Here is a 24,187-nt window from a genome sequence, read left to right on the forward strand (position 1 = left end):
CTTTAAAACCTGTGCCCCCATGAGAGCACCATGTGTCAACATGTCATAAGCATATGTACCACGACTCTATAATAAATCTTTCTCCTATAGAGCAAAGGACCCCTTGGTGTGAGAACCTCCCTGTTGTCCATCCCTGGTGTCATAGCATTGCCTGACTCATGGCCCTGAAAGCCGGATCCTCCTCCACAGCTAGAGACATGACATAGGACTCTCCATCCACCCTCACAGACACTGAGTCATATCGCTGAGTGTGTATGTGTTTATGAGTAAGAGCAAAACGCAGCTGTTCTCTCAATAAAGAGATACTAACAGGGCCCAAGGACACACAAAAAGATATACAGCAGAGCTACAACCCGTCAAGAAGGGAGGGTGTGAAGGTTAATGCTGGAAAGAGAGAAACTGCTTCATTCGAATTGTCTGACAACATTCACTCTCAATCTCTACTTGCTCTTTTAGTTATACATCCTACTACGGTATATACAGTATTAACTGATACATGTACAGTATATATGTCTGCCTGCCGCCCACTGTCCAGCTTAGTTTTTTCTCCGTCCAGGAGACATCGTGCAGACGCAAATATGCCAAGAGTGTGTGTCGAGTTGCAGTTGAGCACCTAACACACCCACACGCACACAAAACAGGTGCGGCCCAGTGCAGGTGTTGAGCACTCCTAGGCAAAGCAGCCGGAGAGATAGAGCATGCTTCTCTGTGTAATCAGAGACAGCCAGAAACTAAACGTTTGCAGTATTGTTTCACGCACACGCACTCCAGACACTCCCACGTGCACATATCCAAATTAACCGACAAAAGCCCTCTTTTGTTAATGCGCTCGCTCGCAGAGGAAAGCGTGAGCCCTGCAGGCCTAAAGTTCTCTGCCCACGCCACCTGCCACAAACATAAAGACAAAGAAGTGTCAGTCCATTAGGGTCATACTGCCCTCGTTCTCTCCCCGCCCACAACCTCCTACAACCTACAATTAGTCTACACCTTTCTGCATCAGACACCAAAACGACTACCTTGGCCTGAAATGACATACAAATACAAATGACTCATGTTTATGTGTAAATAAAGTATTTTAGGCTCACATTTTTTCTATAAATGAAGCATTTGTGAGGATCTATTGATTCATTGACAAATTATAAAGAAGTGCGTCATTTTATACAATTTAATATTAAAGTACATAATGTAACTTTTTGTAGATTTAGACTATAGACTTTAAAATGGACGTTTAAAGGACATTGTTCTTTTAAAGGGACAGTTCACTCAAAAGTGAAAATTGTGTCCTCATTCACTCGCCCTCAGATTGTTCCAAACCTCTATAAATTTCTTTGTTTAGCTAAACACAAAGGAAGATATTCGTTAGAATGTCAGTAACCAAACAGAGCTCATCCCCAATTTACTGGGAAAATAAATACTATAGGAGTAAATGGGGGATGAGATCTGTTTGAGTGAGTAAATGATGACAGAATTTTCATTTTTGGGTGAACTATCCCTTTAACTGTGTTTAAGTGGCATTGGGGATGAGTTTGGTGGCTGGCTTCATTACGTCAGGTCTCCAAACAACACGGTTTTTGCTGACACTGATGCTTGTAAAAGTAAATATCTTGGAAAGAAAAGGCCAGAGCTTGGCGACACAACCCAGCCACGCTGTCTCCATCTCTGCTCTTTTTTTCCCAACATCTCAGAAGACATGAAAACAAAGAGTTCGGAGATTAAATTCTACACTGAAAAATTCAATTTCACTTGAACTTCTGTACAGACAATCGATTCAAATTATCTAAATGATGTATGTGAATCTTTATGCGCTATGAAAGATATAATAAATAGAGGACAAACCATCCTCTGTTGCATAATTTGACATTTCCAACATACAAAGCTGTTCAAGTGAGACATGCACACTCACAGATGCAAGCAGAAGTATGTACATCTGCAAACATACGTCACGAGAGTGGACAGTGACCGTGGCTATGCTCCACCTGTGTCTTGAGAAGAGGCTCTTTCCTGGAATCAAGCAACAGGAATGTTAAACCGCACAGAGCTGCTGTATTTCTCACCTGGACCCTTGTACAAGTGAAGAATCAGAAAACAACCCAAAAAAGATCTGGCCCAGATAACAGCGACGTCTGACACAGAGTCAAAAGCAAAGGGCCCTCACAAACACTCAACATACCACCAACACCCGGGACCTGCCATTTCCATGCACTCTGCTAACATTACGTCTGCTAATATTAAAAGAATACTGCATCTTTCTGTGTCCATTTTTTCTGGGGTTTGCCAATTGCTTTTTTTTACTTTTTGCTGCATGTCATAAATTGGTGTGAAGCAAATGACTTTAAAGATCACATATTTACTTGATATGGGCATTCCCCTAAAAGTACATGCTTATTTTGTATTATAATAAAACAACATAATATCGCGATTCCTTTTTAAGCTTAAAAATCTTTGTTGAAAAAGTTGAATAATGAATGAATAAATATCTGACATTACTTAAAACCCTGCATCATCACCGGGAAAAAAATATGTTTAGCATTAAAACTAGAAATGGGGAAAAATTATCTTTCTCTTTTACTAACTATGATCCAAGCCAAACAGCAGAGTTTCTCTCCTGAGCAGACCTCCATGTTTCCGAGGAAAATGAGATGGACCCTGTTATAAGAATAACAAAGTATGCAAGTTCTGCTTGGCCATTCAGTATAGTAACTATCTAAATTTGCAGTTAAAAAGGTCCCACAAAAATCTTCTTTAACCTCGTTAAAAATGACTAAACTGTGATATATGCCATATGGAGTTTAACACTTACTCACGTTTTTCAGTTATTTATATGATTAGATATGCACAAACGTGCATACTACATTGTAGAGTTTGAAGTGTTTAACTTTCTGTTTGCAATGTGTTGAGCATTATAACCTTTTTACAAACATGGCCATTGTGCAGTGGCAAATCAGAGGTATATGTACAGTAGTGACAATCAAGTCAAGTTTTAAGCAGTGTGATCCAAAGATGCCTGATTTCTGACGACCGGGGCCATACGGAACAGGCACAAATAAGTATGCGATGATGATGTGTTGTGTTCCTGCAGAGCTTATTGATCAGAGGGGTGTGACTGGAAGGCAGAGAGACGTGCCTGAGAAATCCGAGCTGGGCGCTATAATTGAATCCCTATGGGGCAAGGCAAGTATACGATGGACAAAGCATTCACCCTCCGATTACATCCCTTTCTGCATTTCGCTCACTTTTTCTTCTGTTTAGACTCATCTTAACAGAGTTACGCCGCTGCCTTCTGTAAAGTTCTGATTCAGCAAAAATGCTGCGTGGCCAAACACAAAGAGGCCATTTTCGCGTAAAATATTGGGATCAGATCAGAGACATGAATGTGGGGGTGGGGTCTGAAGTACAATGAGTGAGATGGAAGCAGCAGGAATCAATTAGCGTGTTTGCTTTGATGATGTCATTGACAAGTAATCAGTGAGCATGGCTGCTTCCGTTTGCGATCGTGAGAAACGTGAGCCTCCTCTGCAGCCCACCGCGTTTATCATCCTGTCTGACTTTACAAACCTGTCACGCAGATAAGAGTTCAGAACAGCATGATTATGCTTAATGAAATCTAACCTGAAACAGTTGTAATGTGATAACAAATAGCTGAAATATGGTGTTTGTCATTTTAGCAAATAGGTTTATTTGGTTTGTTCATCCTAATGACTCGGTAAAAAAATATTACAATGCTCTTAAATCTCCCAAACATCTTTACAATTGCGTTAAGTACTCATATTAAAGTAAATGTAAAGATTTTAACACAGGCAAAGTACTGATAGTCTCCAAAACTGTGCTCGATTATAGAACTGAACAATTTGGAGTGCAATATTGCTTTTAAAAAATATTAGACTCAATTTGGCCACTGTTTTGTATATTTTTGCCGTGCAAACAAAAAACTAAGATATCAGCATTACTAGAACGTAACTCGTCCAATCAGATTCGAGGACTGGAAGAAACTGTTGTGTAACGCTTTTCGATTAAGTCACATGTTGTGTTGTTTAATGTTCTAACTTGTCATCCACCTCATTACAGTCAAGTGATTTACAAACACTTTCATTATCGGTTCAACTGCATCATTAACAAAAACAAGTTCGACAAACAAGTACCTAATAACGGCAGAATAGTCTTGAATGTTTCACCTCGACTGCACGGGCAAAAAGAGAGAGGAAGATGAGAAGCCTTCATCTGCTCCTCGTTTGATTTTCTGCTGCGAGCATCAGCGTTCCACCCCCACGTGTCCTGTCTTGGAGTTAACTGTCAAACTGGCGCCATGCAGCGCCGCGGCATGATCCGTGGCTCATGACTACTCATGAATATAGATATGTGCTAAGCAAAGCATGCACACACATGCATTCATACACAAACACAAGAAAACCTATAAGACACAGACACATGCATATATGAATAAATGGACTCATGTAAACAAATGCGTACGGAAACAAACAGGGTGTACAATCAAAAGCACACACACTGAGTCAGTCGGCATCTTTATACACATACACATCAGATTTGGAAACTGCTTAATAGTTCTGGAAACGCAAAACTATTAAAACACCAATTCCTGTGGCGAGGCTTCAGACTGGAGCCTTTTCATAATGGAGTCATTTAGTCCGATTCTTCCCCGTGCTATCTGCCCCCGAGCGAACATTCTTACACACACAAGCATGGCGAAGATTTATAGAGTCTGAGAGAGAAAAACACCACGCCCCGACGTGGCTCCAACACAGGGGCCCGAGCGTTGGCCCTGAATCAGATGCACACACACATGCATGCATTTTTCATCATTTACATAAATACATAATACTGACAAACCAGTTTCCTTGTCCCTCTCAAAAAAATCTGCTTTTTAATTTAGTTAATTCTACATATCTAATTCAATTCTTGAACATTTTTGTCACAAGTTTAATTCCTTTCAAAGTAACTTATATGTATACGTACATTAAAAATTATAAAATGAAGGTTTACCTTCACGACTACATCTACATAAACATCACTTGTTTGCAATGTTTATTCAATTTTATTGCATGCAATAAACTTATAATCCAAATAAAAGTCGGTAGCACTTTACTTAAAGCATATATGTATGATGCATTATAAAAGTCGTTTTAATGTATGAATTATGCCTTGTAATGCACCTTTTAATGCGTTGTAATGTCTCATTGATAATTGTAACTACAGTTGATACATTATAACACTTTGCATTTTTAATTTGGTTTTAATTCTTTAAAACAACATTTAATGTATTACAACACACATTATGAACAATTATAATGCATTACACCCTTTAATAATCCCTTATAATGCATTATACATAAAGGCATTGTGTGAAACACAACAATGAACACATTTATTCTCTACCAGAGTTCTCATAATGTGAACATTTCTTTCATTACGCCAATGAACTGCCTACTGCCTTCGCAGGCTTGAGTACCGATAGCCCACCACCCAGCGCACTGTGGAGGGTCTCAGGCAGAAGTTGGCTGCCGTTAGGAGCTCTCAGCCAATCAGTTTATAACTCTCTTACTGCTCTCCCTTCCGAAGTGGAATGACAAACTCAAGGCTCTTGGCATGGCCTGAGCAGACGGACCCAATTTCTGCATTGCATAAAAAAGTACAAACCACACGCGGGCTCTACGAACGAACAGAGGAAAGAAGGAAAGAGCGCCAAGCATCAGATCTCCTTAAAGCCTTACAGCTGAAGCTTCCATCTCAGAGAAGATCGCATTTCAACAAGATTGAGTTTAAATGGTGGAGACAGAAGCTGTATGAAAGAGAGAGAGTCTTTCTCTAGCCGTCTGTCGTGGTGGAGACATGCGGTACAGAATGTTGCCCAAAGCTACTCAACTAAACTCAGCGTGGAGTGTTTTTCATACGAGTTGTGTAAGCATCAAAAGTTAACTTCAAAAAGCTTAACAGAGTGTTTTTCATTGAAAAGTGGTTAATGATTGAGCCAGACACATTGGAATTCCCTGTACTTTCCAGCTTCTCTTTAGCATCCTTTGTGATACGTAAATAAATATCGTAAGACACTGGAGAATTTTAGAATGTTTATTTTGAGGGATGCACACTCAGGATAGGTGAAAACAGTGAGCGAATCATAACAGGTGTCATACCCATCTACATGGTTTCTTTAGCTCAAAACAAACAAAGACACGTGAATCTTCATGACACCACCGCAGGCCTGTGCTCTCGTATAAGTTGACACAGAGTAAACTTACTGTACATAGGGGAATTTGCACTTCAAGTTGCTTCCGCAGATCTCTGGTTGGGACAGGGTTAAAGTCTCCTCCCTAAGGCTGTGCTAGCTACTGCTAAATTTAAACCTCCCCCACAGCTGGTTCCCATTAGCCTGCAGTGACACTAGGAGCCTGTGCTTCAGCTCTGCTGCCGGGGCTCTGGCCCACTCAGATAATACTACTGTTCCCCGCCACAGGCCAAATTTAAACTGCCCGGCACGGCTTCTGCTGGCAACGGCTGAGTTTTCAAACCAGGAGAAAAGAAGGTGAGGAAAACGTGGCGGTAAGGAGGTGAGGGTTACGGAGGAAGAACATTACGGCCGTCTCTGGTGATGGCAACAAAGAAAGTAGGAGGGGGAAGAGTTGAAAATTTTCCTGCAAACTGAGTCTGTCATCACATTTGAGTTCATCAGAGGAGAAAAAGAGCCACGAGGAGCTCTGGAGCAGTGAAAAAACATATGCTCCTTTAAAATAATACTTTTTTATTAAATGTATAATAATTATAATTTACATGCACCAATATATGAATAAACTGCAATATTAAAACATGAATTTAAAGGCGGGGTGTCCGATTTCCGAATTACGCTTGTTTAGACAAAGTCGGGCCGAGTACCAAAACAACCTTGCAGCCAATCAGCAGTAAGGTGTAGTGCACAGGACGGACATTAGTCGAGCCGAGCGCTGATGAAAGCGAAAGATGGGGGTAGGGGTGTGTCTGTTTTGGTGATTTGAACATCAACAAAGGCTAAGAGAAATCGGACACCCTGCCTTTAATGCTAATATGAACAATTTTATATACAAACTTTTAATAATTTAATTATTATGCAAAAAATCGAACTGACTCACAAAAATACTCCAACCAACTTCAATGCCGCTTTTCCTACTGAATTTTTACTCAGAAATGCTCAAATAAACATGTGTCTTACATTTACGCATTTGGCAGGCGCTTTAAAGCTAGCTACTTACATTGCATTATACTATGTATATAGCTTTTGTATTTGAATTTGTCTTAATGCATGCTGTGAGTCAAAGGGCCCTATTGTACGCCCGGCGCAAGGCCAAGGCCGGAAACTTTTTGCTAGTTTCAGCCCGACGCAGTTCTCATTTTCCCGTCCTGCGGCACATTGTTTAAATAGCAAATGCATTTGCGCTCATTTGTGCGCCCATGGGCGTGTTGGTCTAAAAAAGAGGTGTGCTCAGGCGCATTGTTGGCGCGTTGCTATTTTGAGGAACTGAAAATAGACCACGCCATAGACCAACTCAAACCTAGTCTAGAGTCTAAAGTCAATGGCGCAATATTTTTTTTGTTTAAAAAAAAGAGCGCATTAGTAGAAAATGCGCCTCTGGGCGGGTCCCACATACAACGCGCTTTCACATCCCTTATTAAACAGAGGGAAGCGCAGCAGCACACAAACATGCCAAATATAAAAAATAAATGGATTACAATGTAAAAGATTATTATTGTGTACATAAAAATAAAAATCCGGCTTGTCATGTAGATGATCTGCACGCGCGCTTTAACCTCACGCACGAGCAGATGCGCTTCCTCTCTAGAGAAGCATCCAGTCTTTGCTCTTGCAAATTCCGCCGTGTAAATTCAGACATCCAGAAACTAGCAGCGGCAGAGCGACGCGATCTCATTCATTTCAATGGAGAGCTGGTGACTTCCGGTGTCGTGCCGAAAACACACTCCCTGCCAGATTATGCACCCTCCCCTCCCCACAATGGTTAGGGTGAGGATTAGGTGTTAGGGGAGGGGTTAGGATTAGGATTGGGTGTGGGGAGGGGTTAGAATTAGCCAATCGGACAGCGTGTTATTGAAGGGGGTGCATAATCTGGAGGGGAGTGTGTTTTCGGCACAACACCGGCGACACGAGTGACAGTAGCTGCGTTTACATGGACAAATCGGATTGAATTGTGCAATCTGAATGTAGTGTTTACATGAAAGGTAAATAAAGTGATCTGATTGATGTGCGTGTTTACATGACAAGCTTCAAATCCGCACACTGCATAAGTGTTCACCTAAATACCCACTAAAACAGTGTTTTAAAGCACATGTTGTGTATATTTTATTAAGAAAACGGCAAATTTACAGTTTATAAAGGCAGAGTAATGTCTCGTGCCAATGAAGCACGAGCACACCCGAAACGGTTTTACCATGACAAACCTACCAAGACCCACCAGAGTGTCTGCAGGCAAACAATAATTGATGGTCCATGTAAACGTAGCTAGTGACCGTTGGCGACAGAAAGTGGGCATGTCCAGCAACGGGAGTGAAGCGACAAAAGTTGAGAAAATTTCAACTTTATGCAAATGATGAGCGACTTTCGTGAGCGACTACCAATAGGAGTAAAGCAGTGGAGCTCACGTCATCCATCTCTTGTCAGTTGCTGGAGGGTTTGTTCAAACTTTACTAGGACAAACAGAGCTATAGGAACGCCTTCAAACGATCTCATAGCACGAGACAAGCGACACATAGCAACAAAGTCTCTGGCTGTCTGAATAGGGTGTAAGTAGCGAATCCGCCATGGTGCGTGCGCAACTGGCTCTTAAAGGGAATGAGAGATGAGACTCTGATTAGTTTACTGCACGTTACGCCCAAAAAACACCCATTACTCATTATAGAATCGGGACAACCCGTTTAGACCTTGCGCCCGGGTGCGTCGACCGTTTTCCAGTCGTTAAATTAGCAAAAGTGGATTCGGACACGCCCTGAATGCGCCTACGCCGTGCGCTTTAAGCCATGCACTTAGATCGTGAAAATAGCACCCAAAGAAGGATTGTGAAACCAGTCAAATGAGATAATTTAATGAGCAAATAAAAAGCATGTTAAACTACTTAAAATAATAAGTTAAATAAACTATCACAAATACAATCCTGAATATTCAATATATTGCTCAGTCCTAATCCAAACCATTGACTTCAAAAACTTGAATGACTCTTTCACATGTCATCATAATATCTCGTGGCACATGTTTTCTAGTTGTTATCAGTCATTTGATCAGACAAGCTATAAAATATGCCTTCATTAATTAGCTACTGACTAACTTCGCGTCACATATTTTACAACTTTGCTTTAACCTCTAAGCTGCTTTTTACAGTTAGGCAGTCACAGCACGGCGCATTGTGAGTAACGAATGCGATGGCGATGACTGATTTACGGCGTGAGAAATAAACCTTGTAAGGTTTTGACAGTCTTGTAAGAACAAGATGGGCCAATGGGCAGACGGCGATCGCACATTCCTGATGACAGGATGGTTCTCAATGTCTGGATCACCCTCTGAGCACTTTCCGGTTAGGGCAATATTTTAGTTGTAGTCAATTAGAACCTTAACTTTTACAAAGGATCTGTTTGTGGAAAAGGTTAACAATCAGTTTAATTAGGAGCAGAGGCTGGGGCGCACGCATGCTCTCTCCCGGCCTGACACTAACCGCTCTACAGGGAATTCACCGTGTCAGACTTATACTGTGTGAGCTTATGTGTGCAGAAGAGAAGAAGAGAGGAAGAATTAAAAGATGAAATGAAAACTGGGGGAATGAATGTGAGTGAGTATAGAGCGAGAGAGGAAGGGAGGACAGACCTTATCAGCAGAGTTTGTCCATTCAGGATTTCCTTACAAACAAAAGAGAAAGGAAACTCTAACTCCAAACGTGTTACACGGATAAAAATCTGTCAAGAGCGCTCGCTCGGGAAATTGTATTTCCTTTTTTTTTAAAACAGCTTTTAAAACAGGTGACAATGTGCTCTTTAAAAAATGATTGGGATGGAAAACTAGCGAGTGTAAAAGTGAAAAAGTTGTGACCACGTTGTGACCTGAAAGTGATAGTTCACCCAGAAATGAAAATTCTGTCATCATTTACTCACCCTCTTGTAATTTCAAACCTGTGTGACTTTCTTTCTTCCGCAGAACACAAATGAAGATATTTCGAAAAATGTTGGTAACCTGCACCTATTCACTTGCATTGGTTTTGTGTCCACACAGAATTGCATGGGTGCCGATGCTGTTCGGTTACCAACTTTCTTCAAAACATCTTTTTGGTAACCTAATTCTGACAAAAAAATTTATTCACCCATTGTTTAAGCTTGTATTTAACTGATTTGATTCAACAATAGTACCAAACAGGTAGTTGCAACAAAGCATAATAAGTCTACTAAACCTCAGGTGATGAAACGGGCATGTGTGTCGGGCAGGAAGCGGAGAGAATGAGGGTATGCGTCGCGTGGGCTGTATTTTGAAGGCAGACGTGTGAGGCTCATTAAAGCTGCATGGATCTGAGTTCTGGCAGAGGTGACAGGCAGGTGGATAGGATTACCAGTGAGCCGTGGCTCAGAAGCACGCATGCTCGACGGCCCGTCAGCACGGGGCTCGACGTGCACACCCTTCACACCCTTTTAAATAATTAACAGCCAAAGATTAGTCCGTCAGCCACGGGGCCAAAAGGTCCATTGATTTCTCACGGATGCATTTTTAATGAGCACATCTCAGTGAGGCAGCGTCCGTGAAGAGATCCGCAACGGCACGAGATCCAACGGCAGCTTTGAGACGGCTTGTGGTAAACACACAAATAAAGCCAATAAGTGCCTCACAGAAACACTCTTCTGCGTAAAGACTTGAAGGGAAAGGCCTCCAGGGTGACCCGAAAAGAACCGGAGGCAATACGCTATTTAATACGGCTCGAGCGTTTGCATTAATTGGTCTTGTGCAACCATCCATAAAGCTGTTGTGCCGGCAGCGTATTTCCTAATCAGACTTTAGGATGTGTTTATGGACTGTAAACCCATCTTTGCAAGATGCTTTAGCTTTAGAAGACTTGAATTAAATTCGTATCATATTTAGGAAGTGTGACAGCACAGATGCGTTAGTTGCGTGTGCAGATAACAAACGCCTGACCGAATGCCGTGCAGTATCAATTACTTATGTCCCTCTCAGCAGAGAGTACTGTATCACAGAACAGACACACAGCGGGAGAAATAACAACATGAGAATTTGTGATAAACAAGATGGGAAATGAATGTGTCACATTTGACCTTGATCTCTTAATGATCTCATGCCGATGCAATAATGGGAGAATGCAGGGGAGCCGAGTGTCTGTTTCAACTGTGTTGTTCACAGTGTCAGCCACAACACGCTTTAAAAAAGTGACATTACAGACCTAACGTGTAGAGAGTTCTTTGTTATAGATCTTTAACGGACACAGACAGCTCTGACTAGAATAACAGAAATGAATGCATAGTTTAATACGTGGTTAAAAATGGAGCATAGACAGTATGGTTTTATTTTACATTCTTATGGCTTTAGGGAGGCTGTGTAAACATTCCCTAAATCCAGAAAAACAAGAGGGAGTTGCTGAAAGACCCATTCAAAAATTAAAAACCAATGAGCGTGTCTGAAATAATACTGCAACAGAAATAAAACTCAAAAGCTTCAAGAAAAAATGGAAAACCGTTCCATGTTTCATTCAGGAGGGAGTGTTTTTCTTGCTGCCTGCAGCGTAATATTTCAAGCGCTCGTTTTTCCTTACGATGTGTTTGAGAGAAACGTATCATTATGGAAAATCAAGGGTTCTGCCCATCTGAACCATGCATACGTCTGGTTCAAAAAAGTGACACACTTCCTCTGCTATGCGAAATGGAGGGAAAAGAGATGAAAGAGAAAAAGAAATGACTTCTCCAATCATTCCTCAGATTTCATAAATCATGTATGTAGCAAACTGAAACTGACAAAAGGTTTTCATAACAGTTTTGCATGTTACTCTGGGATATTATCACAACACTTTTGTCCCTTTCTAATACAATACATTTGTATGGGAGCGTGTGTTAAAACAATAAGCCAAGAGAGGATGTGCACTTGACACAGCTATTATTGACAAGCAACAAAGCAACTTCACATATTAATATAGTGTATGCGGTCACATGTGTGCGTTTATAGAACTAGCCATTTAATAAAAACTTTTTTGAAAAGGGAGATGTTGGGAGAGATTAAGATGGAGGTGAGTTTAAAAGTGGACAGGAATGAATTGTGAATAAAAATGTGTCAGGAGTACCTTTCCTGTCTCCCGCTCGAAATCCACATATTCTCGGGTGGGCGCCTGCCGTTGATCGCCATGAAGGTTGGCTGGGAAGAACTGCAGCGAGAGGTTGGTGCCGGTCGCCACAAAAGCCTTTTAGAGGGAAATCAATACAAACAGGATAAGAAAGCCAGGCCCGAGCATAAATTATGCAGCCCGTCATTTCTGTTTTCACATCAGAGAGGATAGGAGAATGCCTGGAGCCAAGGCCAGGGCTCAAAACATCAGGAAAAGATGGGAGGAGGGGGTGGTGGGGCAAACGCAAAGAGAAAACCTAAGTCATCTTTTTTTCTATTTGAGGTATTGAGTTACACACATCTGATTCTATTTTACCAATGCTTGGTGCTGGCAAACTGGTCTGCATCCAACTGAGTTTGAGTATAGACAGAAAGCACGGGTGCATGACTGACAGAGACAGAACAAAAACGGAGAGGGTACAAAATCAATAACTTGTTTTAAATGCAGCCCCTCACTTGCATTAATAGCAACAGGAGAGCTGTAAAGGTTTTGAATTATGGTACAATAATTCAATAATGTTTTCAAGGAGCGTGCACGATAAAAATACAGGATTTTATGCTAAACTCTGTTGCAGAACCGTGCTGTATTGTTTATAATTGTGTATTGCAATTAGTTTATGTATATTTACAAAAATATATTAAAATCAATTTAAGTGAAATAATTGGTTTAACATGATTCTGCCATTTATTTTCATCTGATTATTTCTCAATCAATTGCACTTGTACTAACATATCCATGAAAAACATTGTGACCTTGTAAATCCTATTAAACAACAACTAAACATACAGCGTATTCTTCATAGAGAGGAAGAGATCTGTAAAGCTATTTTCCATATTTTTACACTGCAGTAAGTGTTTGTCTGAGAATCTCAACATTTTACTTGTTAAGGTTTGGCATTGTTAGTTGTATTTATTTATTTTATTGAAGTAAATATTGCAAATGCTTTATACGTTGTGTCACTGGTCAATGAAATATGATTGTTTTTTCTGCAGTGATTAATTAACATTTCTAGAACACATCCAAATCAGTAGGAAATTTTCCCTGCAAAAAAAGTCTAATTAACCAATAAAAAAAGAAATGCCATGGTGCATTTCAGCTTTATAATACAGCAATATATCATGTGCTGTCTTTAATAAAAGCAGAAATATACATTTATACTGTAGTTGAGGTAATTTACTATTAGGAATATTAACAGTATAAAGCCATCTTAAAATGGCTTCAAAACATAAGATACAAACGATATGTCTCTCCAAATTATCAAAATGATATGTAATCTAAAGTGAATTTAAAGAATTTTGAAAATAACTATTCAAATTAAACAAACAAAATAAAATACGTGGCATGAATAGAGGTCGACTCAAACATATTAGGCTATGCCGTGTATTTTTGAAGATGCTGATACAGTGTATCTCCACCCTTGAGACGTGTTGTTATAAGTCAATTAAAACCAGCCGAAAGTCACACTACATCCAAGCATTTCTTAATTCTCTGCAGTGTCCTATCAATAACTGAATGAATTCAATGCAACGTGTTAATATAGCCTATGGCTTATTATACATTTACATAAAATGACTTCAGCGATGTTTTTGCGCTCAATACATAAGAGGAAGTATTCGGAACATAGTTTTGGTTGCTGACAGCATAGTTCCGGATGTCTGTTTAATCAATTTAAACAAAAATTAGGCTAAGCAACACTGCCGGCGGGTTAGTGAAATGAATGTAAATGGTCCTGTGAGGTGAGTGTACTCACTATCTCTGAACGGCCGTCCCGGCACGCGTTCTGAAAGCGAGCTTGTCTCTCCTCGTGCGGCCGGTCTCGGAAACCCGTGTACTTTATCTGTAAACGGGGATGAAGAATCACAAAACAAGTCCCATCATCAAAGGGCTTCTTTAGCCAAGAATCGCCTTTTAAAAGACACATGACCCGAGGTGAACTAATTCGTAGCCTACTCAAATGATGAGCATATTTGCAAGCTAGAGGAAATAACGCTGAGAAACAAAACGCCTTGATGAAGTACACATTTGATACGGAAATTGACTGATGTTTTTCGTTGTATATAAAAAGCTAATAAACTTTCAATATTAGGCAAGAGTTAAAAGGTGATGCCCTGCGCTGGAAACCATCCAGCGCGTCTTTAATGTAGATCTTTCTTTTGAAAATGGATAGATGCTTGAGATGTTAAAAAATCAATTAATTCATTTCCCTGCCTGGAAAGAGTCGGTAAATAACTTTTCCAGGTGTTTGCATTAGCAGCCACCACAGAGGCTGATAAAGAAAGGCGATGACACGCTTGTTTTCATGTCAGACGAGAGGTTCAACTTTGTTTCCGCCACTTGACCGAATGAATCGCGCTCACCGCTCACCTCGCACTCGCGGCTGAGTTTCCTGAAGAACTCCTCATTCTCGAACTTGCTCCTCTGATCCGGGACCACCCGAGGCATCTTGAATGCGATGTGATCAATTTTGTTATTTTACTAGTCTAAACTTGCAAAGAGAGAAGAGTTGACTTGAAACTCCCCAGTCCCGCACTTATTTCCTTCCGTCTTTTTTCTTCTTATGATGAAGTGTGTTGCAATGAGTTAGTGTTAAATTTGCTTTCTTGTAAATATGAAATGTCCCTCGACTTTCGCCTCCTGTGGGGTCGCTGAGCACTGCTGCAATAAATTTGGCACTAATTTGCTGTGGGCTGTTGTTCCTCACTCTCGCGCGTGTGATCTCCGACTGCTGACAACAGACGCTTGCTCGCTCTACTTTATCCGTCGCATGAGCTGCATGGCTCACAGTTACTTCCTGGCTCCTCGGAGTCCGACTTATGACTGTACACCCAAAATACTCCCCCCATTCACAATTCTCTTCACTATCGACCGTGTGTGCGCAGGCGTTAAATACACCACAACTTCTGGGGGCTCGGTTTCTTTCTGTGAGATCTTAACGAGATGCTCGGTCGAAGTTACCCGTGTGTAGTTACTGTCACGTGATAGCTGAGGTACACAGGTAAAAAGATGCGTTGCATAAAAACTTTTAAACAAGTTACTTTTGATATTAAGTAACTTCTGGGGCATCCACATATGTTTGTAATTCACCCAAGATAAACAAAAGGGCAGAGAATGCTCTTTGAACCAAAATACCAAGACAGACAGACATGCCGATGAATAAATACAGTATATAGACGAAACGATTTAAACAATAGTAGCTTCTATAATGATTTTGATGTGGTCTCTGCAAGTTCAGTGCATTACAACACATGTGGTCAAACATTTGGTGTTGAAACAAACATAATTATCCTTTCTATGCCAGTTCTCATGCTTCTCTCAGGACGCAAGAATGAAGAGAGAATGATGAACGCTGAAAAAATACAAACCCTGTCAGATCTAGCAGACAGATTTCATCACTGGCACTTATTGTCTTTTAAATAAGTTTCGAGCACTTCAAATGTCAGATTAATGTACAGAATAACAAGAAAGAGCAGAGCTGAAGTTTGATACAAATATGTTTTAGTCCACTAGTATAAAGTACAAACATCAACAAGTTTACGTACTGTAAGTGTTAGGTGTCAAATAAATATCATCAGCTTGGTATGAAAGGAATTTAAGTCCATGAGGTGTCCTCACTAACTGGCCATTGAAGACATTTGGAATGCCTTGTCAATGTCAATGTAATTTAAAGTAATACATTTTAAAATTCTAAAAGGTTTCCCATTGGAGCTAGTCTATAATAACTGAAAATTAGCTCTACATAAAGACGATGGAAGTCATTTAGACGTGTGTTTGTGTTAAAGGGACAATTCACCCAAGTCAATGGTGGCCAAGAACTGTTTGGTTACAAGCGTTCTTCCAAATATCTTTCTCTGTGTTCATCAGATTAAAGAAATTTATACAGATTTGGAACAACTCGAGGGTGAGTAAATGACGACATAATTTTTATTTTTTGGTGAACTGCTCCTTTAAGGTTTACTTGCCCATGCAGGACATTATTAGTTTAGTACCCATTAGCAGAAACTGCCAGGGCTACCCTGCTTCGCAAATGTACATTCATTCATTTTGTATTGTAGGTCTGCATTAGGTGTGGCAGGCCGTTAGAATCAATCAAAGGAGTGGCAGTCCATTAGAATCAAATCATTATTGTATGATCTCACTCTAAAAATTTTGACAACAAACATCTCTTATGAGTTGGGTTTGTGTGCCAGTTCTGCAGATATGACAGATATGACTCCTCGCAGACTGCGTATGATGAGTTTAGCTTGTCTCTGTTTTTCTCTCTTTCTCATGCATTAGATTGAGATCTGTGGTGAGTTAATGTGTTAAAAGGCTGTGCTTTGGGCCAAATGGGGCGTGTGAGTGCTTTAATAGCACCACATAACACTCATTAATTAATGAAATATTCTGTGGTTACCGTTCGGAGACCCATTTTGACAAGAGTGCTCGCAGTCTAGAGGCTAGGTGTCTTTTCCAATAGGTTTCAGCTGAATGGACAAATAAGACTTTACCACTAAAGACTGCACTCAGGGGTCACTTGAAAACTTTGGTGGAGATTTTTATTTTGCAATGTCTACAACAAGGAGAAAAGTTTCTTGCGTGTAGTTCTCAGCAGTTTTCCGTCAAGTATTTCTAAATAGCTTGCCACAGAAAGCTGCACTTAAACAACACATAAACAACAGATCAAGAAATCCCCAGTGTTTTACACCTCTTCAACCATGCAGGATTTCAAGAGATTTGAAAATATAAGTAGGGTAATCTTTTGTTCACGGATAATATTAAATATTAAATTGCATCAGGCAAACAAGTCAGACACATAATAGCTCTGCTGACTATACAAGTTTGGCTTTGTTGGTGTGTGTCTGCATGCTAAACAAAGCTCAGGTGCTGTCGAGATAATGATGTGATTTAAAGAAGCTAAACATAGCTCTGGAAGTCTGAGCGCACACTACGCCTCTTAGTAGAAACAAAGACAGTAAACAAAAACATGACCTTATACAAGAGTACAGAATCATGTAAGAGGTCAGAGATGCTGATGACATTGACACTGTGAAAAAAGCTCAGGTTGTTTGCCTTGTCTTGGCTCTAAAAATCATGCAGGACTGTGTACTTACATTTACACATTTAGCAGACGCTTTTAAACAAAGCAACTTGCAAATGAGTTTGTTGTGTCTGTGTACAGTACAGTGCAAATTCATTGTGTCATCTGTGTGTCTGCCTGTCTGTCTGTTCAGTTTAAACTCATGCAGGAATTCATATTTGTCACGTTTCTGCTGTATTTACACACATGGTTATTAAGCTGCGCTCAGAAGAAGACGTCAGTGACTGAGAATCAGCCGCAGTATCAGCGCCTGTGATGATTAACGGTGTTACAGAATTTCCTCGGGTCTCCCGGTTCTCACGCGCAGTGCGCGTCAATGGCACAAGATGCGAGTGGCAGTTGTCGCTGCTGGACCCGTGCCGCGAGGAAACCTAAAGGGGGTGTTGCAAGGTCAGACGGCGAGACCCACCGGGTTTGGCATCGGTGTCCGTCAGTCAGTCTGCCGGCCGAGGCGACTCACAAAGCAAAATAACCGACTCTCAGATTTCAGGCGGGAAAGAAATCCGAGCGTCTGCTCACGGTTGTTATTTTGCAAGAGATGTTATGTGAGGGTCGGTTTATTTCTGAGTGCACATAAAATGTTTTCACATCACGTTGGCTGTCTGAACAGGCCAAGTAAGTATCATGTCATCACACATTTACAGCAAAGTGACCCCACCAATAAGCATTTTGACGTGCTTTTTTATAGTGACTTACGACTTGTGCAGTCCGCGTGCAGGTCTTCTTTTTATAACAGCGTATATTTGGAAGTGAAGTCCAAAAATGTCTGAGAAACGTGACACAGTGAGACTCGAAGCAAAGGGCTGCGTCACTTCCGGTTATGTCCACCAGAGGGAGGGCTTGATTAAGGTTTTTCTGCTGTCGCTCATGTCGTGTTCGTTTTTATGTCCTCAAAAGTCAGTTTTACATCTGTTGTGGAGAAAAAGTCCACTTTAAAAGTTTTTGTAAGGCCAAAGTCGACTCTACTTTTTGCGGAGACCGAAGTCCTTCAATTTGGGCAATAAAATGCTCCACATGTTTTACCAGTCAGTGGTAGCCAGTTCCCTCTTTTATGCTGTGGTGTGTTGGGGCACTGGTGTGAAAGTGGGTGATGTCAACAGACTGGACAAACTGATCAAGGCAAGATCTGTCATTGGAGAGGATCTGGTTCCGCTGGAGGTGGTTGCTGAAACAAGAATGATATCCAAACTTTCGATCATCATGGCCAACACCTCTCACCCTCTTCATAACACGCTTGCTGAATTGAGGAGTAATTTCAGCTGCAGAAGTATTCCACCCCGGTGCAACAGTGAACGCTATCGAAGGTCTTTTGTGCCTTCAGCAATAAAGCTGTTTAACACATCCCTTAAAACCAGAGGCACCATGGACCTTCTGGTGGACTAGTGGGCCACACCTCATTCACATTACACCTGTGAATAAAAACTTAAATGTCACACATACACTTTTTGTAGGTTCAGCCTTCCTTTTTACCTCAACTATACAGTGTACTGTATATCCTTTGCATTTTTGTACCCTGTGTAGATTGTTTTGGTATCATTATATACATCCTGGGTTTTTTAAATATTCTGTTTATATCTTGTGCATTATATGTATATTTTTGACATTTGTACATTGTCATATCTTTATTTATTGTTTTGCACTTTTTGTAAATACTGTAGTGTACAATTGTACTGTTATGTCGGCTGATCATGCAAAATAATATCCCCACAGTTGATTAATCTAAAAAGCACACTATTCAAAACATTTATATATCTTTTTAACCTAATTAATAATTACATTAAAAAATATAAAAGGAACTGTAAATAAAAAGATATATAAATATAATATGATATAATATAATATAATGAATATTTAAAATATCATATTATAATAAACAATATTTTAAATAAATAATAAAACCCCTTACTGAATTAAAACTACTAACTAAATTAATCTGTCTATATGGGGATTTTAAAAGCAAAAACGTATTCTTATTTTATGTTTCTTAATCCTTATTAAGTGTAAAAACTGTTTAGAATTGTTTTAAATAAAGTGTAGCTTCTACACTGCAGAGCCTCTTACCCACAAAACCTAATTTTAAGATTTTTTTACATACCACTGCAGAGAGGTAGGCTTAGGAAACGTTTAGATGATTTAACCCTTTTCTTTTATTACAGCTTTCATTAATAAACCCCTTCATCACTCCTCTATTATAGCAGGTACTGAAATATTTGCCACTTTGCAGGGTGTTTTGTGAAAAACTGTTCTTCTGTTTCTCACCAGGGATCACAATATTTGCATACTGATTGCAGAGAGTTCGGGGGGTTCAGGTATAATTGGGAGAGGAAAAGGTAAACTGCACTGATGATGCAGCTGACATCATTCCAGCAGTGATGGGACAAAAGAGTAATTGATGCAGTTTCCATGGAAACGGCAGCTTTGAGGTCTTGACCTTTATGATCTACACTTGATCAGCATTTTCTCTTGGCCTACTGCACAGTACAGTACACACACACACACACCTATTCCCAAAATCTATTAAAATAAAAACTTTTTAAAATCCTATTTGTTGTCTTTATTTATCCAGAAGGTGTGCAATTTGATATAGTGTTTTATAAAAACTAGAAAAATATTTAGAATTTCCGTTTTGTGCCTGGGCAGTAAATCATGTTGTTTTATTCAGTGTGGAGTAACATAAAAATTTGTGACAAAGTACATCAAAATACCAATGATGAAAGCATTGGGTATTGCACCTTATCTGCACCAGGCCGTATCCTAGCAACAGGCAGACAGTGGTGCTGCACTATAAATAACTTAAGTGTGTGTGTGCATTTATGTGTGTGTTTGTGGAGAAATAGCTGACAGGGTCCTGGGATTGAATTTTAGGGCATACCAAGACACTACACTTGACTCATCATTGTGTGATTACAAGGTTGATTTACTTCAACATCACAGAGCACAATGGCCCACATCCTGTTTAGATAATGTAGCCTATGTTCAGCTTTTCATACTGTAATTAGGAGATACGAGTCAAATGAAACAGAATATTGTTATTATACCTTGTAATGTTGGCATCTACAGCATTACCTTACACATGACTGGTTGTTTCGGTTGAATAGGCTATTAGTAGAAACAAATTCTATTTGCCACATTTATTTAAACATGCAAATGTGTGAATTCTTTGTGTGAAACTTAATTCTGTTGGATCTATCTTAAGGTTCTCCAGTAGGCCTATTGGTGTCCACTTGATCGAATGAGCACAGCACAATATATGGGTGCGTTATCTTCTGCTATTACACATCACCGCCAGAAGAGGGAGAAGAATGACCTAAATGGGGAATAGGCTCACTATTCAATGCAACGTTGTCTTCAATATTTTGCTCCAGTCACAGGCCAAGTAGTCTGCAAAACTTTAGTACTACACTATAATTTTATACTATATTTATACAGATACAAAATACAAGAATATGCTATTTGGTGGAGCCTTTAGCTCTCAACAACAACTATAAAACCTGGGTTGAGATGGAAAAGAGTCGATAGCAATTACTCTCAGAATGCCATCATATTCTGCATTTCATCCTCTTAAGGTAACTCATACACACACTCAAACTCATTTTCTGTCTCTCATTCCACATGTGAAACTCCAATTATCATCCGGTCAGACTGGCACAAAGTGGCCCTTCCTCCTTTGATGATGTATAGAGTGACTGACCATCTCCTCTACTCCATCAAATGCTGTCTGGTTAAAGACACACTTAAGAGGCACAGAAACATAATTATGTCCCCTGAGATTCAAACGCACTTCCTTCATTTCCCCATTCATCTCAGTGTTCTGTTATGTTGGGTAGGAGCGGCTTCAATAACAAAGATTTTTAGTAAATAACACTTGCTGTATTTTAAGAAGTGGTACGTAGAGCTACAGACTGGAATGCCCCCCAAAAAATGGGATTGGGACACAAGATCAGTGGTTTAATTGAAGCCATCTTTGAGTTGAGAAAAAGCATTTTTCACTCTTACCTGAAAACTCTACTTGACAGTGCCTCTGTTTATCCTCCGATAATAATACATAAACTTAAAGCCCTTGTGCATTTAAATGAATGAATTGAATTCTTGGTAGCACTCTTATGTTTACAGTGTAATATATACAGTAAATGACAAAACAGGTAGACAACACTTTTAGGTGATGACGAACAATCAAAACCGAAAAGCTCAAGGTTGTAGTCATGAAAACTGTGGCTTTTAATGTAAACACTACATTCGATTGGTTTTCCAGCACGAACATCCCACATGAAAGAACAACCATTCACTAAAGAAGAGGGAGAAAAGCAGCACAAAAGCATTCACTTGGAGAGAAAAAGAAAGGAATTAAAAAAAAGAAGGGAAGGAGAAATCAAAAGTGGTGTAGGTAATTGTACAGTTTTTTCTTTTCTTTGAATTTCAACTGAGAAGGCAGAGGGGGGAGAGATACATCTTTCCAAATCTACGTGTGTGATAGGTGAGAGCTGTGCTTTTCTATGCAGACCTGGAAGGTGTTTGAGTACAATTCTCAAAAAACCAAGAGAAAGCGCATGAATCTGTACAGCCGTACGCAGCCCCGCCTCTCCAGCACAAGGAGCAGGGCCATGCCACCAAAAAGTGGTTTCTTCCAAAAACAAATAAAAAATCAATACATATACTGTAATTCAGGCTAAGTAAAGACATCGCAATGCAGGGCGAACAGGCAAAAATTATTGGTACAGTTCATCAACATCAACATGGGTTAAGTCGGTAAGAACGGTTCAAGAGTGGATCACAGGAACCCTTGCAAAATTCTTTTTTTAAAAAAGGGGGGAGAGAAAAAAAGTTCTGTAGCTACAAAGCACAAGAAATATACCTTTAATAATATTACAGAATAATCATTGATATTGGTTTCATCGTCATCATCATTTGTTATTATTGTCATAATCATCCTTTTTTGACATTTCTTCTTTTTTCAATTATTTCTACTTGTAAAGATTCTAGAACTGAAGGATCTACAGCTTTCTACAAAGACTGACAGCCCAAGGACCTTAGTCTGCAAGCCTCCACATCATTGGTCAGGATATCGTGACCCTGAGCCCTACATCTACCCCCCCTCCCATACAACCCCACCCACACTATAACCCTCTCTTTCTGTTGCAGCTGTCTTTTTTCCCGTTTCCTCTTTTTTTTTCTTTTTAAAAATTTTCTTCATTTTCGCACCATTAGCTATGTGAAGCAGTTAGCTGTTTCTTTATACAAAGGCTGAGGGGTCATGCTATCAGAGACATGGGACTCCATTACCCAGCCAACTAAAACAGGAAATCTAGGGAAGTGAAGGAATGAAGAAGTCAGGGTAACCAAGGACAAGATGTAGAAGAATGGAGAAGGTGTAGTAAGTACAAAGGAAGTGTGTGGGACAGATGATCAATAAATACATTAATAAATTAATCAACAACAATAAAAAAGTAAAAGTTCCATACAAGACAATGTTAATAAACTCTCGTAACAGTGACCTAGTGTTCCTAGTCCTATTCCCAGACAAGTCATTCTCAGAAGGTTGGCACTGATATGACACTCGCAATCGTTGGATTTGGTGGTTTGAGGGGCGCTGAGCGGGCCCTTCCCCAGAGATCGACACGGCCAGGAGAGCTGACCTGCGGAAGTGACGGGGATGGGTATAGAAACGTAAGAAAAGACTGGCGGGTGCAATCTCATGTTTCCGTTCTCTACAATATCGAACAGCACTATGGGAAATCGCAGTGAAAACCAAATCTGATGAACAAACCAGAAGAGGGACACGCTACGTATGCAAATTGGCTCAACTGACTTGAACTGTAGTGCTCGAGACTAGCATAACTGTTTAAGCCATGGGTTTAACTATCACTGATTTGTATCATCACATTATCATCAAAGTATTCTCAGGCAAACATGTACAGGTCATCCCCCTGAATGATATTTGTGTAATAAATATACATACAATGACATTAACACGATAAAAAACAGTAACGAAAAGAGATTTCGCAAAACAAATGAGGGTTGTTTAGTCAAAACAATAAAGACACAGTGGAGTACAGGGGAGAACAAAACATACAACAGCAAAGAAAAACAAAAACAAAACGACGACCAAATGAAAACACGAAAAGGTCCCAACTTTGTTCTAAAACCATAAAGGCTGGGTTTCTATAAGAAATCAGTTCTGTTGGCAGCTCCTTGAAAGACAAACTAAAAACATTTCATATATATAATATATTTATATATTTGTATGTGCCTATTTTAAAATTAACGTTATCATTATTTACCAACTTGCATTTTCAATAATAATCATTTCCAAAGAAGTGGCTCCAGAGGAAAGGGGCAGGCCTCAGTACAAGCCGCAACCTCGCAGGTTATTGGCGATGATGATGTCGGTGACGGCATCGAACACCACCTGGATGTTTCCTGTATCCGTGGCACAGGTCAGGTGACAGTAGATCTCCTTATTAGGCGAGCGGTTCTTGCTTTCGAATTGTGCTTGGATGTAAGCAGCTGCATCGTCATAGGTGTTTGGACCTACACATAAGGATGTGCAGATAAGAAAGAGAGAGGTTTAGACATAGAAAGATGTCCTGACATTATCCCAAAATCAACAAAACTGCATAAAAGAAGCACTCTGAGCTTCACACTGGCCGCGCGCTTGCCATTCTAGATGCTCATTAGTTCCAGGATTTAAAATGACCCTGGTGACTTTTGACATTCAGAAATGTCTCTTCTCTTCCTGGCTTTGACTCCTTATGAA

At 40.0% G+C, this 24,187-nt stretch overlaps 2 protein-coding genes across 9 annotated transcripts in view; both read right to left on the bottom strand.

Annotated features, from left to right (window-relative positions):
- Nucleotides 1-15,258, bottom strand: part of cbfb (core-binding factor subunit beta) — a 32,088-nt gene extending 16,830 nt beyond the window's left edge. For 2 of the 8 annotated variants that reach the window (XM_057348556.1, XM_057348552.1), the window contains exons 1-3: nucleotides 14,721-15,257; nucleotides 14,107-14,193; nucleotides 12,315-12,431 (exon numbers count right to left, since the gene is read on the bottom strand). In XM_057348556.1, coding sequence (XP_057204539.1) covers nucleotides 12,315-12,431; nucleotides 14,107-14,193; nucleotides 14,721-14,798 — 282 coding nt within the window. In that variant the 5' untranslated portion in view covers nucleotides 14,799-15,257. Of the gene's footprint in view, nucleotides 1-12,314; nucleotides 12,432-14,106; nucleotides 14,194-14,720 lie in introns of all 8 variants that reach the window. The other 6 variants (XM_057348553.1, XM_057348555.1, XM_057348557.1 and 3 more) reach the window with 6 other exon arrangements.
- Nucleotides 15,259-21,603: 6,345 nt separating this feature from the next.
- gnao1a (guanine nucleotide binding protein (G protein), alpha activating activity polypeptide O, a) overlaps nucleotides 21,604-24,187 on the bottom strand; it is a 79,590-nt gene continuing 77,006 nt past the window's right edge. Inside the window, exon 8 of the mRNA XM_057347549.1 lies at nucleotides 21,604-23,961. Within this exon, the coding sequence (XP_057203532.1) occupies nucleotides 23,774-23,961 (188 nt within the window). The 3' untranslated portion in view covers nucleotides 21,604-23,773. The remainder of the gene's footprint in view (nucleotides 23,962-24,187) is intronic.

Source organism: Triplophysa rosa, linkage group LG12 (assembly GCF_024868665.1).
Source record: "Triplophysa rosa linkage group LG12, Trosa_1v2, whole genome shotgun sequence".
NCBI lineage: Eukaryota > Metazoa > Chordata > Actinopteri > Cypriniformes > Nemacheilidae > Triplophysa > Triplophysa rosa.